The 23,426-nt window shown below is 46.4% G+C and overlaps 1 protein-coding gene and 1 pseudogene across 1 annotated transcript in view; one reads left to right on the top strand and one right to left on the bottom strand.

The window, feature by feature from the left end:
- Pask (PAS domain containing serine/threonine kinase) overlaps positions 1–19,300 on the top strand; it is a 28,931-nt gene extending 9,631 nt beyond the window's left edge. Inside the window, exons 6-17 of the mRNA XM_032901673.1 lie at positions 517–777; positions 2,220–2,388; positions 3,190–3,340; positions 5,584–7,049; positions 7,148–7,329; positions 7,691–7,858; positions 11,399–11,524; positions 11,631–11,765; positions 13,975–14,174; positions 16,126–16,259; positions 18,203–18,349; positions 18,889–19,300. Of these exons, the coding sequence (XP_032757564.1) occupies positions 517–777; positions 2,220–2,388; positions 3,190–3,340; positions 5,584–7,049; positions 7,148–7,329; positions 7,691–7,858; positions 11,399–11,524; positions 11,631–11,765; positions 13,975–14,174; positions 16,126–16,259; positions 18,203–18,349; positions 18,889–19,043 (3,294 nt within the window). The 3' untranslated portion in view covers positions 19,044–19,300. The remainder of the gene's footprint in view (positions 1–516; positions 778–2,219; positions 2,389–3,189; positions 3,341–5,583; positions 7,050–7,147; positions 7,330–7,690; positions 7,859–11,398; positions 11,525–11,630; positions 11,766–13,974; positions 14,175–16,125; positions 16,260–18,202; positions 18,350–18,888) is intronic.
- Positions 19,301–21,081: 1,781 nt separating this feature from the next.
- LOC116898581 lies at positions 21,082–22,157 on the bottom strand (annotated as a pseudogene).
- Positions 22,158–23,426: the final 1,269 nt, after the last annotated feature.

The following is a 23,426-nucleotide window of genomic DNA, read 5'->3' as shown; positions in this document are numbered from 1 at the left end:
TGCCACCCACAGTGGGTGGGTCTCCCCACCTCAGCCAGTGTGGTCAAAAGCACTCCCTACCGCATGCCCAGAGACCTGTCCTGAAGCTGATTCTAGACTGTCAAGATGACTGCTCATCACTGCTACTTTCATAGGTGGATTCTGTATTCACTGAGACTGTGAGGTGTTGGAGAAACATCTTTTTCCCTTCCAGATTTGGAGCTGAGGAGAGGAGTACGTACAGCCTGTGGATGCCAACAGGCTGTAGTTTGACACAGATGCTTGTTAGGGATGGGGCAGGGTCCAGTCCTCTTACTAGCTTGCACCTTGGTTCATTATTATGCATTTTGGACTCCTGAGTCCTCCCAGCCTGCTGCTGCTATTGCTAGGGTTCTAAATGGGGTAGGGTGGGGCTAGAGCAGCATGGGTGGGGGATGTCTCTAGCACGGATCTATGAGCAAGGCTGGGATCTAAAACATCGGGGTTATGCCTACACAGTACTGTTGTAACATTGAGTGGGGCTGTCCTGTCTTTCAGAGTCTCAAGATTCAAAGGTCTGTTGGGAGAGCCAGAGACGGGACCACCTTCCCTCTCAGTCTGAAGTTGAAATCTAAGCCCAGTGGAAAGGCTGTAGCTGACAGTGAGGCGGCCTCGGAACCAGGTTACCAGGCTTCTGTGTGGGTGTTCTGCACCATCAGTGGCCTCATCACTCTCCTGCCTGATGGCACAATTTATGGCATCAACCACAGCTTTGCACTAATGTTGTTTGGTTATGGAAAAACAGAACTCCTGGGCAAGGTAGGCTTGTCTAGTTTCCCAGCTCTTCAGTACTTTGAGGAAACGGTTCTGCATGTGTCAGAGGATCTGAACCTGATGGGCTTACATCAGGCTATACCATCCTATTCACTACCAACCATCTTGTTTCCCTGGGCTGCACATCACTGACTACTTTTGGAATGTCTCTCTATATCATTCCAGAGAAGCAAGATGGTCCTCTGCTTGGGATCTCTGTTTGCACCCAGCTGGCTCTGGTCTGGCTCATTGAACCAGGTTTTGGTGACACTGGAGATACTGTTTGTTCATACATACTGGGCATGGTTGGTGGTAGGAAGCAGAGGAGAAGGGGTTCTGTAACTTCTCTTGGGGTTGGGGGTTGGGTAGATGTTTTACTCACCAGGCTTCAGGCCTTAACTTTCCCTTTTTCCTCAGCCAGACCTGTAGGGTGAAGTCTCATCATGGCTCTGTACAAGCCTCCCTAGACAATGTTTAACACACTCCAAGTCATATACTTTGGCCATGAGGCAGCCTGTTGGACCAGGCTTGGTAGGGAAAGGCCATTTTGCTTCAACGGTGCTACCTCCGGTGAGCCGCTAGCTGAGTAACTCTGGGGCCTTGCTAGCTTACATTTTTGGCTTGGATGCTGTTTGGCATTCATGGGAACATCCTGCTTTTTAAGGTCACCTCAGCCTCAGAAGTCATGCCTCACAGCTGTCACAGCCTCTTTTTGTCTAGGGATGGATCCTAGTGGTGTTCTGAGCCTTCTGGGAGGGTGCATAGCTCCCGTATGCTGAAGAGGGATCATGAAGCAGCATTTTGAAGCCACCTGATGCCATATTTTCGCATCTGCATATCCCTTCCCAACTTTTGACATCTACCAAGTGCCCACCAGGCTTACCTGGCTCCTGCTAGCATCATGCTTGGATGATGGCTTTCTGTAGGAGTACTGTAGGCTTTGAGACCGCCTAGAGAACCTCATGGGTATAAATCCTTGGCTCTCATTGAGCTTAGAGTCATGGATTCTTTTGGCACAGGTAGCTGTTCAGGCATGGGGGCTGCATACATGCTCAGAAGCAGCATCTGTGTGAGCAGCTCTTCGTGTAGTAACATGGCCCTTGATGGGTGCCCATCAGTGTTCTTGGACCAAGAACTGTTAAGTTGTTAGCTTGGGAAATACAGGGTCTCTGCTCCAGGTCAATGTGAAGTCAAAGACCAGATATCTACTTGGAAGACATAGGTATTTGCATAACTTGCCTTACAGTGTATTATGTTCAGTTTTTATTAAAAGATTAAAACATTGTGAATTATGAGTCAAGTGTCAGAGGGCCAAAACTGTGTGGTCCAATATCTTTCCCTTTCTGAGAACTGAACTGTTCACTGTTCATTTTCGTAGGAGGAGGAGGAGTTCAGTGGGTCAGAATGGCTCCTTCTAGGTTCTGACATGCCAGTGTTTTCTTCTCTAGAACATCACTTTCCTGATTCCTGGTTTCTACCACTGCATGGACCTTGCATATGATAGTTCTGTCCAGCTGCCAGATCTGGTCAACTGCCTGGACATTGGCAGCAAGAGTGGGCCTGGGGAGATGAGTTCTGATGCCAAGCAGGACTGGGAGCTGGCCAGTGGGGCCCAGGGTAAGGCATGGCCTCTCCCACCACAGTGTTTATGTAACAGTATCGAGAGGTTGGTGGCAGATAACAGAGCAGAAGGCACTGGTGACCTTTCCAGACTCTCAAGGGTGGGTGGAGTAATGAGAGTCTCTGTCTTAGTTTGAGGCCATGTTGTAAAGTCCTCTTGTTCTTTCCCAGGAGATAGGGCAGTTGTGGGCAGTGTTTTACAAATGTTTTAGCATCTAGAAGGGAATTAGCAAGTCCTCTAAGACTGAACCACTTGTGCCCATGTCTAAGACACAAATAGCTGGCCAAAGTCTTGTCCATTTAAAGATAATTTATAACCGAGCCAGGTATAGTAACACATACTTGTAATCTCAACTTGGAGGGTTGCAGTTATTTGAGGCCAGCCTGGAATACATAGAGACACCCTGTCTGGAAACAAAAAGCTGCCTCCTACTCTCCCAAAAGTAATAACAGGACATTCGTGTACTTTCATGTAGTATAAGATTGAATTGTTAGAGCATATCATATTTATTTCTAAGTTCTGTTTCATACCTGTTGACCTCAATATATATCCCCGTAGTTTAAGGGTTTCTCTGATTGGTTTGTAGAGTCAGTGTTAGCTTTCTGTCCCAGGATCTTCTAGGGAGGGAGGGGAGTGATGGAACTGGAACAACAGTGAGGGGTCAGTGCTGGTGGAAAGCGAAGCTATCGGCATACAGGAAGTGTAGGCTGTCTTGAGTATTTGAGGTTTTGATACAGGTACAGGTGTGTTTTAACACAGTGGTTGGGAATAGACAATGTTCTTGATCTTGCTGTTAGATCCAAGAATTGATGTGTTGACACGGGGCCACGTGCCATTACAAGATGAGACCCTGAAGCTGCGGGGAGGACAAGTCTCGCCTAGGACTCAGACTCAGTTGGAAACTGGACGCCAGATACTTCCTTCTTGTGCATCTCAGCCCTCCCTGGGGTAAGTGCTGGTGGGAGGTTCCAAGTTTACTGAACACCCGGTTAGGTAGTCTTCAGCCCCTGGGTAATGACGTATGTCAGTGATGGCTAATGTGTACTGCTCACCTGCTGCGTCTGCACAGCAGTGCTTTTCCTGTTACTTGACTCGAGTCCTTGCAGCCCTAGGAGAGAGCACCCCCGATGCTATTCTCATCTTAGGGACAAGGAAGTAGGTTACTGAGAACTCAAGAAGACTAAGAGATAGAGCTCTAGAATTTTGAAAATCATTTGAAAGCACTCTTTATATATTCTTAAATAAAATTATTCATTTTGAGTAAAGGAAGTTTTAGTGGAAAACTTTGGAAGGTAGGAATAAAAATTCATTTATCTGTCACCATAGCATTTTAATGACAGGTTTATTTTGCCGCAATCTGACATATAGAACAGATAATGGTACTTTGTTACAAAAGTTCAAAAGTCAGGGCTTGTTAGGAAAGAGTGTGTTTTGAGGAATTGAGGCTGAAGCTCAGTAAATTCTTCCACTGTGTGCCAGGTACTCAAAAAACAAAACAGAAATCAACCTCCGGGTAAAGTATTTGGACAGTATTGGGGTTTTTGGTAAAGCATTTGGACAGTATTGGGGTTTTTGGTAAAGCATTTGGACAGTATTGGGGTTTTTGGTAAAGTATTTGGACAGTATTGGGGTTTTTGGTAAAGTATTTGGACAGTATTGGGGTTTTTGGTAAAGTATATTGGGGTTTTTGGTAAAGTATTTGGACAGTATTGGGGTTTTTGGTAAAGTATTTGGACAGTATTGGGGTTTTTGGTAAAGTATTTGGACAGTATTGGGGTTTTTGGCTCCTCAGAAGTCAGCTCTTGGTGTTCCTGACAGGAGGACCTGATATCTGTGGGGCAGCTCTGGACATAGGTCCCATGTTGCCTTGTATGATCTTCTGCCAGTAGGATAAGAGGAGTTCCAAAGAGTCACTTGAAAACCTCTCTGTGTCCCTTCCACAGTGACCAGAATTCAGTGACAGGTGATGCTTGGCTGCCAGGGCAGCTGGCAGATGTCCTTCATCTCCTGAGTTGTTGTCATGCTAGGATTCTCAGTCTCCAACCAACTTGATGCTTCTAACTTGATGCTAACACAATGTTAGTAGCCAAACCATTGCTGAGCAAAGTCATTGGTGGTCTTCCCTCAGCTCCTGCAATGCAGATTTTCAGAGGTCATACTGCAGGGACAGAGGATCATGTCCCCAATGTACCAGTTTTCCTAGCAAGTGACCTGTGATCTTTCTAAAATCCCAGAGCCTATTTGTCAGGCTTGAGGGTAGAAAGGCTATAGGAGCAGGTGAGTCAGCAGAGGGGATGGAAATACTGAGAACCACTAGCATCCAGCAGCATTAGGAGATTTCAAGAGGGTAAAACCATGCCCAGGAGCTGTCCAGACCCCTTGGCTAGGTCTTAATGAGGCTCTTGTGTGCATCCCCCAAGCCTTCATCCTCAGGTTGACCCTGTAATCTGTTCCTGGAGAGGGCTAGACTCACTCTGTGACATGGGAGGAATGGACGGGGGTAGGAGGATGGGGGTGGGGAAGCAGTGGGTAGACACAGTGCTTTTTTGCCTGTTCTCTGGGGACCTTCATCTAATTATTTTTCTCTAGGAAGCCTTTGTTTTTACAACTCAACCAACACGTCTTCTGCTAGGGCACCATCTTCAAATAGACCTTTTCCACTATCTTGATTAACTTCTGCTGTACACTTTGTGGGGATACCATTTCAAGACCACAGTAGTGTATCTGATGACCAGACGCTTGGCCTTAGTCATGATGTGAGCAGACATAGCATAGTAAGCTTGTGGCTACACTGAACGACAAGCTGCTGGAGGCAGGTCACCTGCCTGGACTGCAGTAGCCTGCTCACACTAGATGCGGTCACCCCTGCCCTCCCATCCTTCCTGCTCCTTGCCCTAGTCTCCTTGCTCTTCCCTGAGCTACCTCCCTAGTTTATGTAAGTAGTTGCTGGGTGGTGATGAGAATGAGTCAGCCTGCTGTCATGAACAATCTGAAATCCATTTCAGTAGCTTCTTTTGATTCATCCTGGAATGTAGATTTATATGAAAAAAATATCTAAGAGCAGATAGAAAATTGAGGCTATCTATCCTAAGTTCACCATGCTCCATTCATTGTATTTGTCTCTCATAGAGGGAAAGTCAGTGTGACTTCACACTGCCACTAGTGATTATCATCCAAATTCCTGTCTCCAGGGTGGACAGCAGCCCAGTGGACGGTGAGCGGTCATTACCCACAGACCAGCGGAACATTCCAAAGAGAAACCTGCTAGCCCATGCTGACCAGTTACTATCTCAGACCCAACCAGACACCCTGGAAATATCCCCACCAGTCCTTAAAGAACTGTCTGAAATTCAGAAAAATATCTCAGAAGAAAGCCCACTAACCCACAGGAAATGGTTATTGTCCAAGGCCCAGAAAGACACCACAAAAGGAAGCCTGCCAATCCATGATGAGAAGTTACTGCTTGCAAGCCAGCATATCCATGTCTTGGGAAAGGAAAATCCTTCAGCAGCAGAGAGCTACAGGGAGGGTCTTTTAGAAGAAAGCAGGTCCAAACCAGTGGATGCAAAACTGTTTGCTTCATGTGAAGATTCTGAGCCTCTAGTCCCAGCTAAGGACAGAAGCAACAGAGTGGACATGAGTAGTCTGCAACAGGAAGCTCAATTGGAGCTGATGGGTATCAGTAGTCCCAGTAGTCCTAACCCCTGGGCTGATGCCACCATGCCTGAGCCCCATACCACAGGGCAGATACCAGGAGGGAGCCTGACATACTGCCCACAGCATAGAAGCGAGTGGATCTTACAACAGCGAGGCCAGGACTCGGCTCCCAGCCCCTCTGCAGTGGGGTGTGTCTTTCTTGGGACACCCACTCTGGATGAACCATGGCCAGGAGTGAGAAATGATCGAGAAGAGCTGCAGACTTGCTTGATTAAGGAACAGTTGTCCAAGTCAAGCTTTGGGGGAGCTCTAGGAATCTCCTGTGTGGAACTTGTCCCAGCAGAACATCCTCCTTTCACTGCCCCCGTGTCCTTCTGTGATTGGGGAGGCCGAGACCTACATGCTAGCCACTCAGGCAGCTCCTCAGCCTGCTATGCTTTGGCCACTGACCTCCCTGGTGTCTTGGAGGCAGTGGAAGCCCAGGAGGCTGATGTAAATTCTTATTCCTGGAACCTCAGGGAGCTCTTTCTCAATGACCGGACAGACAGAACTCCATCACATTGTTCCTGTACCACTTCTGAACTTAGCGAGACACCATCTCTTTCAGGGGTGGGGTCAGATTTAGATGTGGGTATTCCGCACAGGCAGACTTCAGATATTTTAGCTCACCGAGAGATGTTGCTTCTTAGTGGGACCTATCTTGACCTTAGGGAAGGCCATCGGTTCCAGGAGATGGGAGCAGGACATGATGGAGCAGAACTGTCTAACATTTCTTTGGTATCCTCTGAACGCTATGAAACTAGTGACATAGAAAGCCTAGGTTGTGACCCTCCCATACCAGATCCTGGTCCTAACAAGATGTGCCTATCAGCAGAGAAGCCTAGACTGAGCGCCCAGATCACTTCCACTCCTGTGGCACCTGGGCCCACCAGCCTGCAGCAGGAGATCCAGGAGGGCATCTTCTCTGGAAGCTGCTACCACCGAGATGGCTTACGACTGAGTATGTTCTGGGGAAGAGGCTTTTGAAATCCTAGCAGTGTTTAATGAGGTCATTGGGGTCAGCAGGGCACTACACTTCCTCACCTTCCTGCCCTTCAGGTGTACAGTTTGAAGTAAAGCGTGTGCAGCTCCAGGGCTCTGCAACCCTGTTCTGCTGCTGGCTGGTGAAGGACTTCTTACACAGTCACCGGGACTCAGCCACCCGAACCCGCCTGTTCCTTGCCAGCCTGCCAAGCTCTACCCACTCCATGCCTGACCTCTCTGGATCCAGCTTTGGAGAGGTTGGTATCTGGTCAGCTTGGTCTTCTGTGTACTTTTCTACTGTGTTGTAGCTTTTCCAGGTGGCATCACTGCCTTTCTGGCTGCAATGGGTGGAGGGTATGCCTGTGGCTTTTTACCATTTCGGAATTTCTCCCTCTGTAAGTTTAAAGCAAGTGTAGGATGTTAAATGAATGTATACCTTGTACAGTGGCATGTAGCTGCATTTAGACATAAGCCAGTTTGGGTTGATGGCTGGACACTGCCAGAGGAGCCATGGGAATTTTCAGAGCAGCCCACTGTGAACACAGGAACAGCATGAATGCAGGGGCTATACCAGTGGAGATGACTTGTGATCTCCCCGACCTTTCTTTGTGTCCACAGATGCTCAGAGCCAAGCCTTGGTTTGAGGAGTCCCCAACACCTGCAGAGCTGGAGGGGCTGGCAGCCTGTGAGGGCGAGTACTCCCATAAGTACAACACCCTGCGCCCACTCGGCAGTGGCGCCTTTGGCTTTGTGTGGACTGCAATGGAGAAGGAAGGCAACAAAGAGGTGCTGGGGCTCGTGTGGGGATGGCTCTACTGGAGGTCCCGTGATTTATGACTCTTAAGAGTTGTCATGGAGGAAGGGGACCAGGACATGGTGCTTTCTGGATATAGCTATACTTTCTGCTCTACAACTCTAACGCTAGACAATAGCCCTAGAGTTTCATATTTAGACCTTGCTCTTTTGCAGGCTCTTCGGCCCCATCCAGGGTTATTACTATGTTGATACCTCCCCTCTTCTGAGCAAGGGCTTATATTATTCTTCTGCTATCCACGTGGGCCTGCAAACTCACTTTTACAACCAAACTTAGGACTTCCTCTGCTTAACTGGAAAAATATGTCCCCGCCAAACACAGAAGCAAGCTAGCTGACAAATACTGTGAGGGTCACCCAAGATCTTTTGTGATGGCTCTCATATGCCTGGTGGGTGCCAGGCATTCTTTTTTTTTTTTTTAAGATTTATTTATTTATTATATATAAGTACACACTGTAGATACACCAGAAGAGGGCATTGGATCTCTTTACAGATGGTTGTGAGCCACCATGTGGTTGCTGGGAATTGAACTCATAACCTCTGGAAGACCAGTCGGGTGCTCTTAACTGCTGAGCCATCTCTCCAGCCCACAGGCATTCTTTAGGTGCACTGAATTTCTCCCAGCTGGCTTCCTCTCCCAGTCATTAGGATCATTCCTATGTATCCCTCTATCTGAGCCTTAGAGCTCACTTTCCTTCGCTTCCAGATCCACTGGCATGTTGTGATTTTAGTGTCAACCATGCTATTCAGAGACAGCAACCACTTAGGCTCCCCAAGCATATAACTACCAGTCAGATCCTGAGTATTGCCAGTGTTTTCTTATTACTTGTTGCTGGAATGCTCCGGAGATCAGTGTCTGCGTTGCTGGGTCATAGTCTGTGGTTTGAAGGATTCTTCAGAGGATATTTTGGCATTTCCTCATAGTATGGCAGTTATGTCTTTCCTCTCCTTGGCCCACTTTCCGTTCTTCCTTCCTGTCACATTGACTAGAGCCCCAGAACAGTGATACTTGAGGGTCCTTGGTTCTCAGGCTGTCACTGTGTTACCTTTCATTTCCCAGTGAGCTCATTCTTTTATTAGCCCAGCTGGATAGGCTAATTTGGCATTAATTTGTATGTGTGTACGTGCACATGTGTGCATGTGTGCATGCATATGTGTGCATGCACGTGTGTGTGTGTGCACGCATGGTTGTGTGTGTGTGTGTGTGTGTGTGTGTGTGTGTGTGTGTGTGTGTATGTACGCGCGTGTGCATGGAGGTCAAAGAACACGTAGGTTTGTTAGTAGCACTTTTACCCACTGAGTCATTTCACTGTTCCCTGAAATTTTTTCTTTTTCTTTTTCAGAGTGAGTTTGATTGGCCACTCAACTCATTGAATGAATCAAGTATTGATTGATGTCTTTCAGCACTTATTTATATAATTGTACTCCTTTTTTAATATAACACTAATAGATTTTCTTATGCTCATGGATTCCATCCTTGGTTATGTAGGTTATGTATAATATCTTTCAATGCATTGCTAGCTTTGATTAGCTGTTGAATTTATTTATTTTTATTTAAAAATTCTTTATTATAGGTCAGATGTGTTGGTGCATGCCTTTAATCCCAGTACAGGAGGCAGAGGCAGGCAGATCTCTGTGAGTTCAAGGCTAGCCTGGTCTATATAGTGATTTCTAGGACAGCCAGGCCTACTTAGAGAGACATGTTTCAAAATATAATATTGTATGTCTGTGCATGTATGATGTATGTATATGTGTAAGTCCATGTTACACAGTGTATAACTTGGAAAAGCCGGTTCTAAGGATTGAACCAGGTTATCAGGTTGGCAGCAGGCACCTCTGCTTGCTGAGCCCTCTTGCTAGCCCTAATGTGATGATTCTGATTCCTCATGCTGAGCTCACTGCGTAGAGTTTTGGGGTGGGGTGGGGTTAGACTTGCTTTATTATACTTTTACACGTGTATATGTATTTCAAAAATTACCAGGATATATTTAGGAGTTTGTGTGTATTCTTTATTCTTGCCTGATGCTTGGTAAGACTTGGGTCTGGATGCTTATAGCTTTATTTTAAAAGACTATTCTTGTCTTTCTTTTTCTTATTTTTCCAAATCAGTATTCTCCCTTATGTCTCTGAACTCACTTGAAGCATGTGTGGCAGCTCCCAGAGAATCGCCTTCTTCTTCTTGTCTTCTTGCTGTGTGCAGGTTACTGGGCAGCAGGCATCGAGTGACATGTGATGTCTACAGTGGCACACATGGCTGTTGACCTCCATTCCCAGGCACTGAGCTCCTCTTAATTCGTCAGGATCTCACTGGCTTGCTTCTGCCTCATCTTTCTGAGTTCTCTTCTATCTCTCTCTTGGGAAAGTCAAGGAAGCCTTCTATCCCTTTCAGAATTTGTCTGCTTCACCCAAGCCATATCTCTTCTCTCCAGATGAGTGTGAGAGATAGTTGTACAGTGCAGAATCTTCTGGCTGCTACTCCTGCTCCACACCCAACCCAATGCCTGCTCTTACTTGGCTTCCTAGAGGTCGGCACTTCCAGGCCTCTGTCCCCGTGTCTCTCCCTCGCACCTATCCACTTAATGCCTTGTCATTTCTTTTCCCTGGGCACTCAGCATTCCCTGGTACATGATGCACTTCACCGTTTACGTCCTCTTTGGAGCATGACAGTGTCTCTCACTGATACATAAAGAGGCCTTGCTGGGATTTTGACCCAGGCTGCTTTTACCTGTATTCCTAGTCCTCCATGTAGTAGCCAGTCTGTTGAGTCCTCCGTGTAGTAGCCAGTCTGTTGAGTCCTCCGTGTAGTAGCCAGTCTGTTGAGTCCTCCGTGTAGTAGCCAGTCTGTTGAGTCCTCCGTGTAGTAGCCAGTCTGTTGAGTCCTCCGTGTAGTAGCCAGTCTGTTGAGTCCTCCGTGTAGTAGCCAGTCTGTTGAGTCCTCCATGTAGTAGCCAGTCTGTTGAGTCCTCCGTGTAGTAGCCAGTCTGTTGAGTCCTCCGTGTAGTAGCCAGTCTGTTGAGTGGCAAGCCTGTCTTGTAGTGGCTGACATGCAGTCTTTCTTTCTCTACAATGGAGCTTTGTCTCATTGCATCTGGTAACTGAATATTTACTACACATCAGGCTTGAGCGACACCCTGGTTTATTTCAGCATCAGGACTGACACTTGTTTAATGATGACAGTTTTCTTTATTTTCTCTACTTTTGTACATTTATTTCATTCTCTTGGGGATGATATAGAGTATTGTGGGAACACTTGTCCTCAGGTTTCTGAGACTTCTTTTTTCCAGCATTGGCCATGGCTTCTCAGCACCTCCGGGTACCCCCATTTATCCCATCTTACCGGTAATAGACAAGTAGAAATTGCCTGCATTTCTATTCAGCTGCATCCTCCTTTTTCCCTGTTGTGGGGACTTGCTACATTTCTTTTTACATGGCTGTGGGTCTTGGGGGAGATAGAAAGCCAGTGGTGGGCACTGGGTTTAATGTGGTAGAGGACTCTGCTCTTCTCTCATATAGGTGGTGGTGAAGTTTATTAAGAAGGAGAAGGTTTTAGAGGATTGTTGGGTTGAAGATCCCAAACTTGGAAGAGTTCCTTTAGAGATTTCAATTCTGTCCAAGGTGGAACATGCCAACATAATCAAGGTTGGTGATTCTCTGTGTGCTCTCACCGTCATGTCACTTCTTTAACATTAATCTGTTGACTGGAGTTGTTTGTAGACAAAGCTGTACCTGACCTTGTCTCTTTCAGATTGTGGATGTATTCGAAAACCAAGGGTTCTTTCAGCTAGTGATGGAAAAGCATGGCTCTGGCTTGGACCTCTTTGCTTTCATTGACCGTCATCCCTGCTTGGATGAGCCCCTGGCGAGTTACATCTTCCGACAAGTGAGAGAGGGCCGGCGTTCTGCCGGCTGGATGTGGGTGGGGTAGTTGAGCTCCATGACTGCAAAGGTTAGTAGCATGTAGACAGTTTCCCCAGTGAGCCAGTGTTAGCTTTCAGCCATGGGCTTTATAGGGTAAGAGAAAGGGAAATTGGAAGGAATTACCAGGGAACTGTATTTTAGTGATTAAAGTTTATCCATATATATACCAGTCACAAACAGTAAACACAAAGTCTTCATTTGCTGTGAGTTCTGTGTCTTTGATTTTGTGTTCTCACTAGTCATGTGACCATGTGTACAGCCTTAACCTTCTAATGTGTGCAGTTAAAACACTGTTGTGACTACATGAAAAGGATGTTGGGATTAAATCAGAGATTACCTAAAGAGGCATAAAGATTGTGGTATGAGCTATCCCGTGTCAAAAGGTTGGTCGTGATGTGCTTTGTATTTAATGTACGTGGATCTCTGCTCACTTTGTAGGAATGGGAAGTGAGCAGCAAGTCTGGAAGGTGTCTGAGAACTGGGAAGGGGAAGGAGGGTGGAGACAGTGGTTCTCGTTTTGAATAATGAGAAGGCAGTGGTTCTTCCATTAGGTGCCCCAGAAATATGTGGAATGTTTATACTTGTCCTTTGGTTATTTCTTCAAAGTGATGCGGTGAAAGATTCTTTAATCTAACATTTCTTGAAAGTTGTAAACTCCTGAAAGTTTCTCAGGCTTCTCTCTGTGTGTTTCAGCCTTTATGAAATGCTAAATGAATGCCCCACTACCCCTCTCCCACATCCTGTCAGAAGATTATGTGTTTCCTTCCTTCCTTCCTATCATTTGTCTGTCACCCATCATCAATCTATCATTCTGTCTATCTTCTTTCCTTCCTTCCTTCCTATCATTTGTCTGTCACCCATTATCAATCTATCATTCTATCTTCCTTCCTTCCTTCCTTCCTTCCTTCCTTCCTTCCTTCCTTCCTATCATTTGTCTGTCACCCATCATCAATCTATCATTCTGTCTATCTTTTCTTGTTTGTCAGAGATTGAGCTGGGGCCTGTGGACAGCACTACCTCCCCAGGGAGCGGCACAGTGAGCAGCTGTGTACACACTGGGCACAGCTGGGGCTTGTAGAGAGGAAGGATGAATTCAGTACAATTTAGTTGTAGAGAGACTTTGCAGTCTTAGGAAAAATATGGCAGTACACATCTATAATTTCAGTACTATAGAGTCTGAAACAGGAGTATAGAGAATTCAGGGCCACTCTGGGGTACATACATAGCAAGATTCTTCCCTGATCTAGGTACTCTTGTTTGGCTCCAACATGTATGTGTCTATGTATGCATGCTCATGTGTTCATATGTTCATGAATGTTAAACATGCATATATGTCTGCATGTATATGTACATGCATGCCTGTGTGTTTCTAAAAATTTGTATATGTAAATATTTAGGCAAGTGTCTATAATGTATACTTCTTTATCAGTTGATTGACCTTAGTTGATATACCATTAACTGTCTTTCTGATTTAAAGATTTTTATTTGGAAGTATAACATTGTCTCCAAAGATCCAAATGATCGATTATGTCCATGCTGCAGTTGCTATCCAAATTGTGGAATAATTAGTTTCATTGAAGGAGAAACAAGAGTACCTGGGCAGATGGGTGTTATGATGCTTGCCTTTCAGAGGCAGAGGCCTATATACAACCTCCTTCCTGCAGAGGCCACTTACCCCACATGGTAGGAGATGTGTTGGTGAGGGAATAATGGGGAACACACCATGCAGAGCATGCTCAGACCCTGCATCAGGATTATATGCTCCTGCTTTAACCTCAAACTGCAGCCTGCTGCACCCTGCACAGGCGCTTTCCTTTTCTGTGAGCTGCGGTACCCATACAGGGCCTATGCATGCATACTTGTCTTTCCTCCTGAGATGGTTATGGGACAAGTGTCTGCTGGGAGGCTTTCTTTAGTTAGTGGTAACAGTAGAGACATTGGGAGCCATGTTTGCTTTCTGGCAAACTCTGCTCTGTGTGAGGCAGCAACACACTCCCAAGCTGCAGTGCCTCCTGTCTGTGCAGAACCACTTCTCCAGCACCTGGACTATGCACTGGAGAATATTTATTTTTCCTTTGTTGATGGTTTTTGTTTTTCTTGTCAGTATTTAGTTTGCAGGCATGTTTTACTTGAATTGCTTTTTGAAATGTTCCACTTTCCTCTGGTTCCAGCTGGTGTCTGCTGTAAGATACTTGCGTTCCCAAGGCATCATCCATAGAGACATCAAGGATGAGAACATTGTGATTGCTGAGGACTTCACAATTAAGCTGATAGATTTTGGCTCAGCTGCCTACTTAGAGAAGGGCAAACTATTTTATACCTTTTGTGGAACAATTGAATACTGTGCACCTGAAGTTCTCATTGGAAATCCGTACGTATCACACACTCTTGTAGCTTACCCTCCTCTCGACTTTACATAAAGCCCATGACAGTGGCGACTTTAGGAAAAAATGGTTTCGGTGTGTGCCTTTTTATTGAGTAATGAGGGTGATGTTCTGCAAATAAGTGTGCAATAGGCAGGGAGCTGGACGATGGATAAGGGTCCATTTTACTATTTCAACTTTCAATTGTAGTTTGATGTTACAGAAAGTTAGAAAAATAGAAGACAAAGAGGGGGGTTGGGGAATTAGCTCAGTGGTAGAGTGCTTGCCTAGGAAGCGCAAGGCCCTGGGTTCGGTCCCCAGCTCGAAAAAAGAACCAAAAAAAAAAAAAAAAAAAAGACAAAGAGGAGGGTCTCAAAAGATGGGATTATCTGAGTAACTCCTCTGTAACTTGCTGTACTTACTCTGAATATCAGGAATAATTATTATTTCAGAATTATTTTTATGTTATGCGTTTGGGTGTTTTGCCTGCGTGTATGTCTGTGTAGCATGTTCAGTGCCTGCAGAAGTCAGAAAAGGGTGTTGGATCCTATTCTGAGTAGTGTTTTGTCCGTGTGACACAAATGAGTCATTTGGGAAGAGAAAACCTCCATTGAGAAAATGCCCCACCTGACTGGCCTATGGGGCATTTTCTTGAGTAATGACTGATGTGGGAGGGCCTAACTCACTGTGAGAGGTTTCATCTCTGGGTGAGTGGTTCTGAGTTGCTTAAGAAAGCAGTCTGAGCAAGCTAACAGTACTCATCCGTGCTCTGCTTCAGTTCCTGCCTCCGGGTTCCTGCCCCACATTCCTGTCTCCGCTCTCCTGATGGCGCGCTGTAACCTGCAAGACAAATGAGCTTCCTCCACACATTGCTTCTGGTCATGGTGTCTTCATCATAGGAGTAGATACCTAACGAACACAGGTCTCCTGGGACTGGAACAACAGACAGTCGTTAGCTGTCGTGGTTGCTAGGAATGGAACCCAGGTTCTCTGCAAGTGCAGCCAATGCTCTTAACTGGAGGTCTCTTTCCAGTTCCAGTAGTCATTGTCTAAATAATCTTGTTGGGCTGCCCATACAAGAAGCCCAGTAGCAAGAGTGGCTGAAATGTCGTCGGTATTAAAGAGGAATTGCATGTAAACTGGTTCACTGTACATGCTTTGTGTGGCTGGTCTGCTGCTCCACACCCAGGCTATTAAACTTCCATCTCAGTATTGAGGGGTCTGTGCACCGTGCCTTCTCCCCGTCTCCTGTCAGTACTGTGTTTTCCGCTCTCTGCCCATCCTTTTCAGTTGTATGTGTGCTGGTTCTGCTTGTGGCCCTCTTGGGCAGGCCCTGTCTCATTCTGCATCCTTCCACATTGCGCACACACCTGCATTTCACCAGGCAAAAGGCTTTCTGAAGAACATTCTTCCTTCCTCTTTTACATATAGATATCTTTCTGTCCAGGGGTCAGCAAACTCTGACTGGCTACAGGCAACCTGCCTGGAAGCTGATAGCATGGGTGAAGTCGATAACAATACCTCACATCTTCCCGGAGGCAGGCTCTTCCTATCAGGCCTAGTTCCAGATAAGCCTCTCCATCCTGCCATTCATTTCTCTGACCCCTCAGCTGTCACTACATTTTGTCTTTGTGTTTCTCCTCATTCATCTCCACTTTGAGCATCTTCTTCCTCCCACCACATGGTGAGTGGGTATCCTATCACCTTGTTCAAACGCTGCCTGTGGCTCCTGTGGCACCTAGGGATTCCAAGTTGTGATTTGCTACCCACTCTTCTGCTCTCCCCACCTCTGGGAATCCCTCCTTTTCCTGGTCATATAGAGGGTCTCTTGCTTGAGGCAACCCTGAGTGGACTGAGAATGCAAGTCTCTGGCCAGGGATGGAAGGCTCTGGCACTCAGGGCTGGGGCTTTGTAGCAAGTGCAGAGAGGCTCTGAAATGTTCTCCTTTCCTCCTCACAGCTACAGAGGGCCAGAGCTGGAGATGTGGTCTCTCGGGGTCACGCTGTACACGCTCATCTTCGAGGAGAATCCCTTCTGTGAGGTGGAGGAGACCATGGAGGCAGTTATTCATCCCCCCTTCCTGGTTTCCCAAGGTGAGCATGAGCTCCAGGTGGCAAATGATAGCTCAGTACTTGTGTTTCTGCCTCCTCTCTTTCTGTACTGATGACCTCTTGTGTTTCTGCCTCTTCTCTTTCTGTACTGATGACCTCTTTTTTTATTCTTCTAACATTCGATCTGGGCATAATAATTTTAACGTGACTCAAAAAACATTTTGGTAATTTTTATTAGTGTCCTTTGGCTCTTCAAGGCCCTCTTGGAAGTGATGCTTTGCAGTCAGTAACCTTGTCTGTGGCAGCATCTGTGAGGTCAGATGTTTAACTTAGGTCAGAAGCCCCATTTGTGGAGCAGGGTAGTGTTAGTGCACGAGGAGACTTGACCCTCAGCAGTTCACGTGGAAAATGTAGTGAGAGAAGATGTGACAGCAGCTCGAGGCCAAGTGGCACTTTGTATGTTTAATGAAAGCCAGGTAGTCAAGTGGACTCTGACTCAGAGGCCAGAAAGGCTTCCTAAGCTCGGAGCAGACACTGCAGGAGCCTGGAGCCTAGTGGAGCTCATGGAGATGGCAGATGTCAGGTGTCAGCTGGGGCCCCTTCCTCTCTGGCATCCTGTGGTCCCACAGCAGTCACTTATGAGGAGAACCCACATGGTGACGGCAGATGTTCAGTCTGTGCCCTAGCCTCTGTGTAGGTTAGAAGCCAATGTCTGCTTTCAGAATCCCAGATAGGACCTTCAGTCAGATCACCATTTCACAGTTACAGGACTGAAAGTCTGAGTAAAGGTGGTGGCAGGTTCAGTTCTCAGTGAGACCTCTTTTTGCCTTGTGGATGGCACCTTCTTTCTCTGTCCTTATGGCGGAGACAGGGAACTTAGCTTTTTCTACCTCTTAGGACACCAGCTCATCTGTCTTCCCCACCCATGGCTTCCTCAAACTATACCCTCCTCCCAACAGCCAGCTGCCCTGCACCGTCACATTACGGTCGAGTTCCCCAGCACGCATACTTTGGAGGGATGTACTTAGCTGTAGCACTTTGCATCTGGAGCTTTACTAAGTTGAGAGTCCCTAAGATGCTGCAGTTTATATGATGGACTGTTCTGCACCACGGATTCTCATTACACAGATTGGGTTCCTGATGATGGGACTCAGGGAGGCCCTGGTCAACACAGACATATATTTGGAGGAAATAGGCCCAAATACAGATTAAGGTTGGGGTCCAGTTAGAGCTCAGTCTCCTTCCCCACAGAATGATCCGAGGTGCTTCAGCTCGCTATTTACTTTGTCTTGCATGTCATGACCATCCTCAGTCATTCACAGCCAGAGTCCCTGTGTCAGAGTTAGGGTTTCTGTTGCTGAGATAAAACACTGCTACCAAAAGCAACTTGGGAAGGAAAGTATTTCAGTTTAGAGTTACACACAGTCCATTACTGAGGGAAGTCAGGGCAGGAACTGAAACAGTTAGAACCTAGAGGTGGGAGCTGATACTGAGACCGTGGAGGAGTGCTCCTTACTGGCTTGCTCCTCATGGCCTGCTTAGCCTCCTTTCTTAAAGACCCAGGAACACCAGCCCATGGGTTGCACCATTCACAGAGTGATCTGGGCCCTCCCATATCAATTTAAGAAAATGCCCAATAGCCTTGCCCACAGGCCAGTCTGGTGGGGGCATTTTCTCAATTGAGATCCCTTCTTCCCAAATAACTCTAGTTTGCATTGAGTTGACATAAAACTAGCCAGCACGCCTTGTAAGCAGACAGTCTGAGCTTTGATTGAGCTGGACCTCAACTTGCACACTTCCACTTTGGAGGCAGGCCTCATAAATGCATTTGCTGAATATAACAGGCCAGGCCTTAATGCCCTAAAACTGGCTGTCCCCTTGCTCTGTGTGAGGCTCTGTGAGGCAGGGTAGCTTGAAATCTACAGGTCTGAGATGTGTTCCACTTGACTTCGGCCTGGATCCTCCCATGTTCTTTATGTCCCTAGAACTTATGAGTCTTCTGTCTGGGCTGCTGCAGCCTTGCCCTGAGCAGCGGACCACTTTGGAGAAGCTGATTGTGGACCCCTGGGTGACACAGCCTGTGAACCTCGATAACTACACCTGGGAAGAGGTGTGTCGGACCAGCCAGCCAGGTGAGAAGTTCGTCTCCCTTCCTCTTCCCCTCCTCCTTAGTGTCTTTGTCTGGGGTGGGAAAGTGACCATCCATCCTGGTTGAGGCTCCTTCTGTCCTAAATCCACATGTCAAGAGTTTGTGGCTGGCCTGAAAGATAGGGCTTGATTATGCAGTGACCCTTGGATGCTACTTGGGTTCAAAGTGTGGGTATGGACCACAGAGGATGGACAAGGGCTTATAACAGCCCTGGCCAGGAGGAGTGGGAAGGCAGCAGTTGGTTGTCTAGTCCAAAGAGGGATAAGGGTACAGATGCTGACCATGGTGCTGTGGGGCTCCAAGTGGGACTTGTCTCTTCAGACAAGGCTTCCTAGCCCAAGTCAGAGGCCCTGGGGAACCAAGCTGGAGATTAGCATGCCCCTTCACTAGCATCTTAGCATACTCTATAATTCACCACTGGGATTTCAGAAGCCACTGCCCCTCCATTCTGTTGTCCTAAAGTAAGATTTTAGAATCTTACTGCTAGCATGCATATAATGTATTATCTTCTTTGTCCTTCAGAAAGTGGCCTGATGTCAGCTGCAAGTGTGGAGCTTGCGAGTAGGAGTCCAAGTGAAGTGGCTCAGACAGAGGGTCTTGGTAGACCTCCTGCTCCCAAGGAGGCTCCTGGTAACCACTGCTTGCATCTGGAGGATCCCTCGTCACCAGTCAGCTGAGCAAGTGCTCCTCTTCTCCACATGGTTTGGGGAATTGTATGGATTTTAGGGCTTCCACTGGAGAAAGGAGTTGTGAAGAATCGGCATGAATCCCTCTATAGATTCCTGTGCGAATCTACAAGAGCCTGCGGTACTATTATTCTTAGGTTTGTGATACAGACTTGTAACATGTTATTTTTTATAACCTTGAAAATCATTCTAATGTTCGATTACATTGTACTATTAAAGGGCTTTAAGTTGTGAGCCTCAGAAAGACATATGGAGTGTTTAAATTATTTTTGTTGTTTGTCCTTTGCTTGTAAGTTTTTGAGACAGGATCTCACCATGTAACTCTGGCCGGTCTGAAGCTTAGCTATGCAGACCAGGTAGATCTTAAACTGAAGATCTGCCTGCCCTCACCTCCCAGGCATTAGGATTGAAGATGTGTGCCACCACGCCCAGCTCTTTCTGGTTTTGTGTGTAGGTTTCTTTCCCACTGACTTGGTACGTGTGACATGTGACAGATTTGTGGAATCTATGGAGGTGGCCACACAATAACGGCCTAAATATTTATTTACTTAAACATTTTCCAAATTAAAGCTACTTAGCTAACAGTTACACTGGCTAGGACTGTGTGGGACATGAGAAACACCTGGATTTCATTGTTTTTCCATTTTTGTACCATTTTGTACCACAGCTAAAAAGAAATCTATCCTTGTTTGGTGTGGGGGTTTAGGCCTGTTAGCCATCTGTCAATCCACAGTGCCCTGCCAGCACTTTTAGACACCCTGTGACTAGCTCAGCTCTCCTTTGTTTATGTGACAGGCTCTAACTGCATCTCTGTGTCTAGTTGAAGGCCTTCAACCCTACCAGTGTCTGTGTGTGAGGGTTTCTAGGCCCAGTCCCCCAGAAGTTAGTAACATTTTAGCTTTTGATTTCAGATGACTTTATTTCCAAAGTAAAACATTTTCCCTTGTAGTCTTTATTACACACAAAGCACAAGATATTGCAGAATTGTTTTTCCCTGCAGGACAGGAGTATAGCAGTTGAAGATACAAAATCCAGCTTTCCAAGAACAATTTCCAAATTAGAAAAAAAAATCATTAAAGCCTTTGGTTATAGTCTGAAGCCTTATGGGTGTCTTTGTAGAAGAACAAAAACAAAGCCTTGAGACTAAAGTTGTGGGGTAGCAGCTATAATTTTTTCCCGTGGAATTCCAAGTCTGATTCAAGAGTGACAAGTTTTGTGAGGACTGAAGACGCTGCTGCCCGATTTTCACAGAACCCTGTGTTTTAGCTACCACTGCTGGCTGACTTGTTCAGGTTCCTAGATTGTTCTCAAAAACTTGGAGTGGGATAGGATTTTCTTAGACTTTAGGTGTAAAGGCTTAAATAATATTTATTTAGAAAGAAAATTAAGACAAAAGTAATTAATTATTTAGTTTTATACAGATCGCAACTTTCCTGTCCTATATAGAATCTTTCTGTCAAAAGATATGGTTAAACACTTCAGTACTAGATCAGTGCCTAGCACAAAGCAGTTATGTGTTTATTGATGCAATAGCCAGATCCTTTTTCTCAGGAAAGAAGCCAATAAAGTTAGAAGTAGTAGAATCTAGGCAGCTCTTCTATCTATTCATTCATTTATTTATTTTTAGGAAAAGGGTTTATTTATTAAAGAAGCCATCTGTGAGTCAGTCTGGATAAATGAGCACACTTGACATAACACTTTGGATCAGAACGTGCCTCCTTTAAAGTACATCGGGCTCCACGAGCAAACACCTAAGGCTCAATTCAAGTAGCACTTCAGGAGCCCGGCAAAGCGTCGAGGGGAACAGGGCAGTACTCATCCACCTTCCTAGGGCAATAGCCATTCTCTGTAAACATCTGTCAGAAGCCAGGACTGCAACTTTCAAACCATATGGCGGAGGTTGATAAGCCTTTAGATCAGAAAAGGAGTCACTGAAGCTGTGGTCCAGGCAAGATCCCAGCTGGGCCCTGTTGCCCACTGCCTCACAAACCACTGAGACTGCACAGCCAGGGAGCACAGTAGGCACCACTTACGTGCAATTCAGTGTCTGGAAGATTCTAGAGATCTGCAGCATGACAGGGCCTGTATCTGGGTCATTATCTACTGGGTGCTGTTAAGTGGGTTCTCCAGCATGGCTTCAAACACTAGCAATGTCTTAGGGTTTGTCAAACCCAGCTGCACTGCTGGGTTGTCCAGGATGGCCTGAAAGAGGGCTATTGGGATCGATGCCCTGGTCCAACTTCTCAGGGGATGGCTTCTGGTCCTCCAGCAGCCATTCACAAGCAGCATTCTGCTGGTGGTTGTTCACTCGGAGGGCATCAAAGCCCATCTCTGTCAGTGAAATGACAGCCTGAGCATCGGCTCAGAATTTCTTTTTCCTGCGTATCTTGAAGATTTCTGTGTGCTCCTCATCTTCAACACTAGTTCCCACAGCAGCTTCAGAGGAGGAGGAGGTGGGGGTGGCAGCGGCAGCACTTGTGCCTGCTTGAGCGGCATGGCCTGGAAGAGGCTTGTCAATAGCTGAATCTTCCGAGTATTCAATTAACCACCCCATGGCCTGAGGCACTGACATGTGGTTCAGCCGAAGGGCCTTTGAGGCTCTGCTCTCTGGAAAGCCCATTTCTGTGAGCTGCCTGCAAGGCAGTCTCACCCAGCATAGCATTTGCCTTCTTAATTCAACTGCGTCAGGATTCAGTGTTAACAGCTTCTGTGCCACCTTAATAAGGGCACGAGGATCTTCCTGAGTTCTGTCTGGAGGTCTCTCATGGTGCCCTGGACATGGTGTCTGGTTTGTGCTGCAAGCAGGCAGGTTGGCCGTTGCTGGAAGAATAGCATCTCTGGAGCCTTTTGCTCTTGTTTCTTCTACAGCCATCTTAGGGAGTGGGGAGGGAGCACGCCTTGGTCCTGGATGTTTTCTTCCAAGATCATTTTGCTGTCACTCAGCACCCTCTCTGAAGCAGCATGTATTAACTTATGGTGGATCACTTTCTTGGGGTCTTCTAAGCCCCCATGAGCACCATGTTTGAGGCAATTCTCCTTGAGCTTCTCCACAGACGTTCTCCTCAGTCTACTCGGCACCTTGCCCAGGAAGATCTGCAAGTACATTGAACACTGCCCAGGCCTGAACTCTCGGCCGCAACCTGTGAAGGTCACTGGGACTGGCGGGAGGACCAGGGACGGGGCGGGGACGCCTCGCGCTGCGCTCCTTCACTGGCTGCCCTGGCTTGACTCCTGTCAGCTCTGCTGCCTATCGCTGAAGGGGCAGGAGCTATCCATAGCTTCTTTCTTTTACTGCTCTCTCCTAAAGGTTAACCAGGCTCTTTGCCCAAACATTATCTAAAATACAAATTTAGTGGATAGAAATTGGTTTGGAATGTTCTGGTGTTCATCCATACGGGAAGCCAGACCTCTGGGCTGAGAGGGCTCTGTTGTCATTTTTTTTATTACTTGGGATATGTTCTTTAAAAAAAAAAGCAGACACCTTCGTGTGTGTGTGTGTGTGTGTGTGTGTGTGTGTGTGTGTGTGTGTGTGTGTGTGCATGTATGTATGTGAGGTGTATGTATATGTGCATATTTGCACTTAAAGTTTAGTGTTACCTGTAGCTTGCTTTGAGGCAGGGTCTTCCTATATCCAGACCCACATTCTTTTTGGCTAAACTGGTACTCAGTGCTGGGATTATAGGTATTAATGGGACCACACCTGGATTTTTTTATGTGGGTGTTGGGGTCTGAACTGCAATCCTTATGTTTGTGCTGTTAACCGCTGAGCCATCTCTTCAGCTTCTAAAACATTTGACTTCTTTTGGTGCCTTTGTGTGGCTAGGTATTCATATTGAGCACAGGTTTATTTCCCCCTCATCATAATATTTGTTTGTGAGTCTTTAGGAGTTTCATATCATGCACCCAAATCCTACTCATTTCCAAGTCCTTCCATGTCTTCTCTCACCCTTATAAACCCCCCCAAAGAAAATAAAAATTAAAGATAAAACATTGTCTTGTCATAGATGCATTGGAACTTGCAGTGTATCACAAAGTATACCTTTTGCTCAGACAGCTTTACTTACAAGTGTTCATTGCAATGAGTCATTGATCTGGTTCAAGGCCTCTGATTTGAACAGATTTAAAAATCTTTAGTCAGGGTTCTCTATTACTGCACAAACATCAGAACCAAAAAGCAAGTTGGGGAGGAAAGGGTTTATTCAGCTTACACTTCCACGTTGCTGTTTCATCACCAAAGGAAGTCAGGACTGGAACTCAAACAGATCAGGAAGCAGGAGCTGATGCAGAGGCCATGAAGGGATGTTTCTTACTGTCTTGCTTCCCCTGGCTTGCTCAGTGTGCTCTTATAGAACCCAGGACCACCAGCCCAGGGAC

The sequence above is a fragment of the Rattus rattus genome, chromosome 4 (genome assembly GCF_011064425.1).
Source record: "Rattus rattus isolate New Zealand chromosome 4, Rrattus_CSIRO_v1, whole genome shotgun sequence".
NCBI lineage: Eukaryota > Metazoa > Chordata > Mammalia > Rodentia > Muridae > Rattus > Rattus rattus.
The sequence above is the reverse complement of the archived record's forward strand: the minus strand, read 5'-3'. Positions and strand labels throughout refer to the sequence as shown.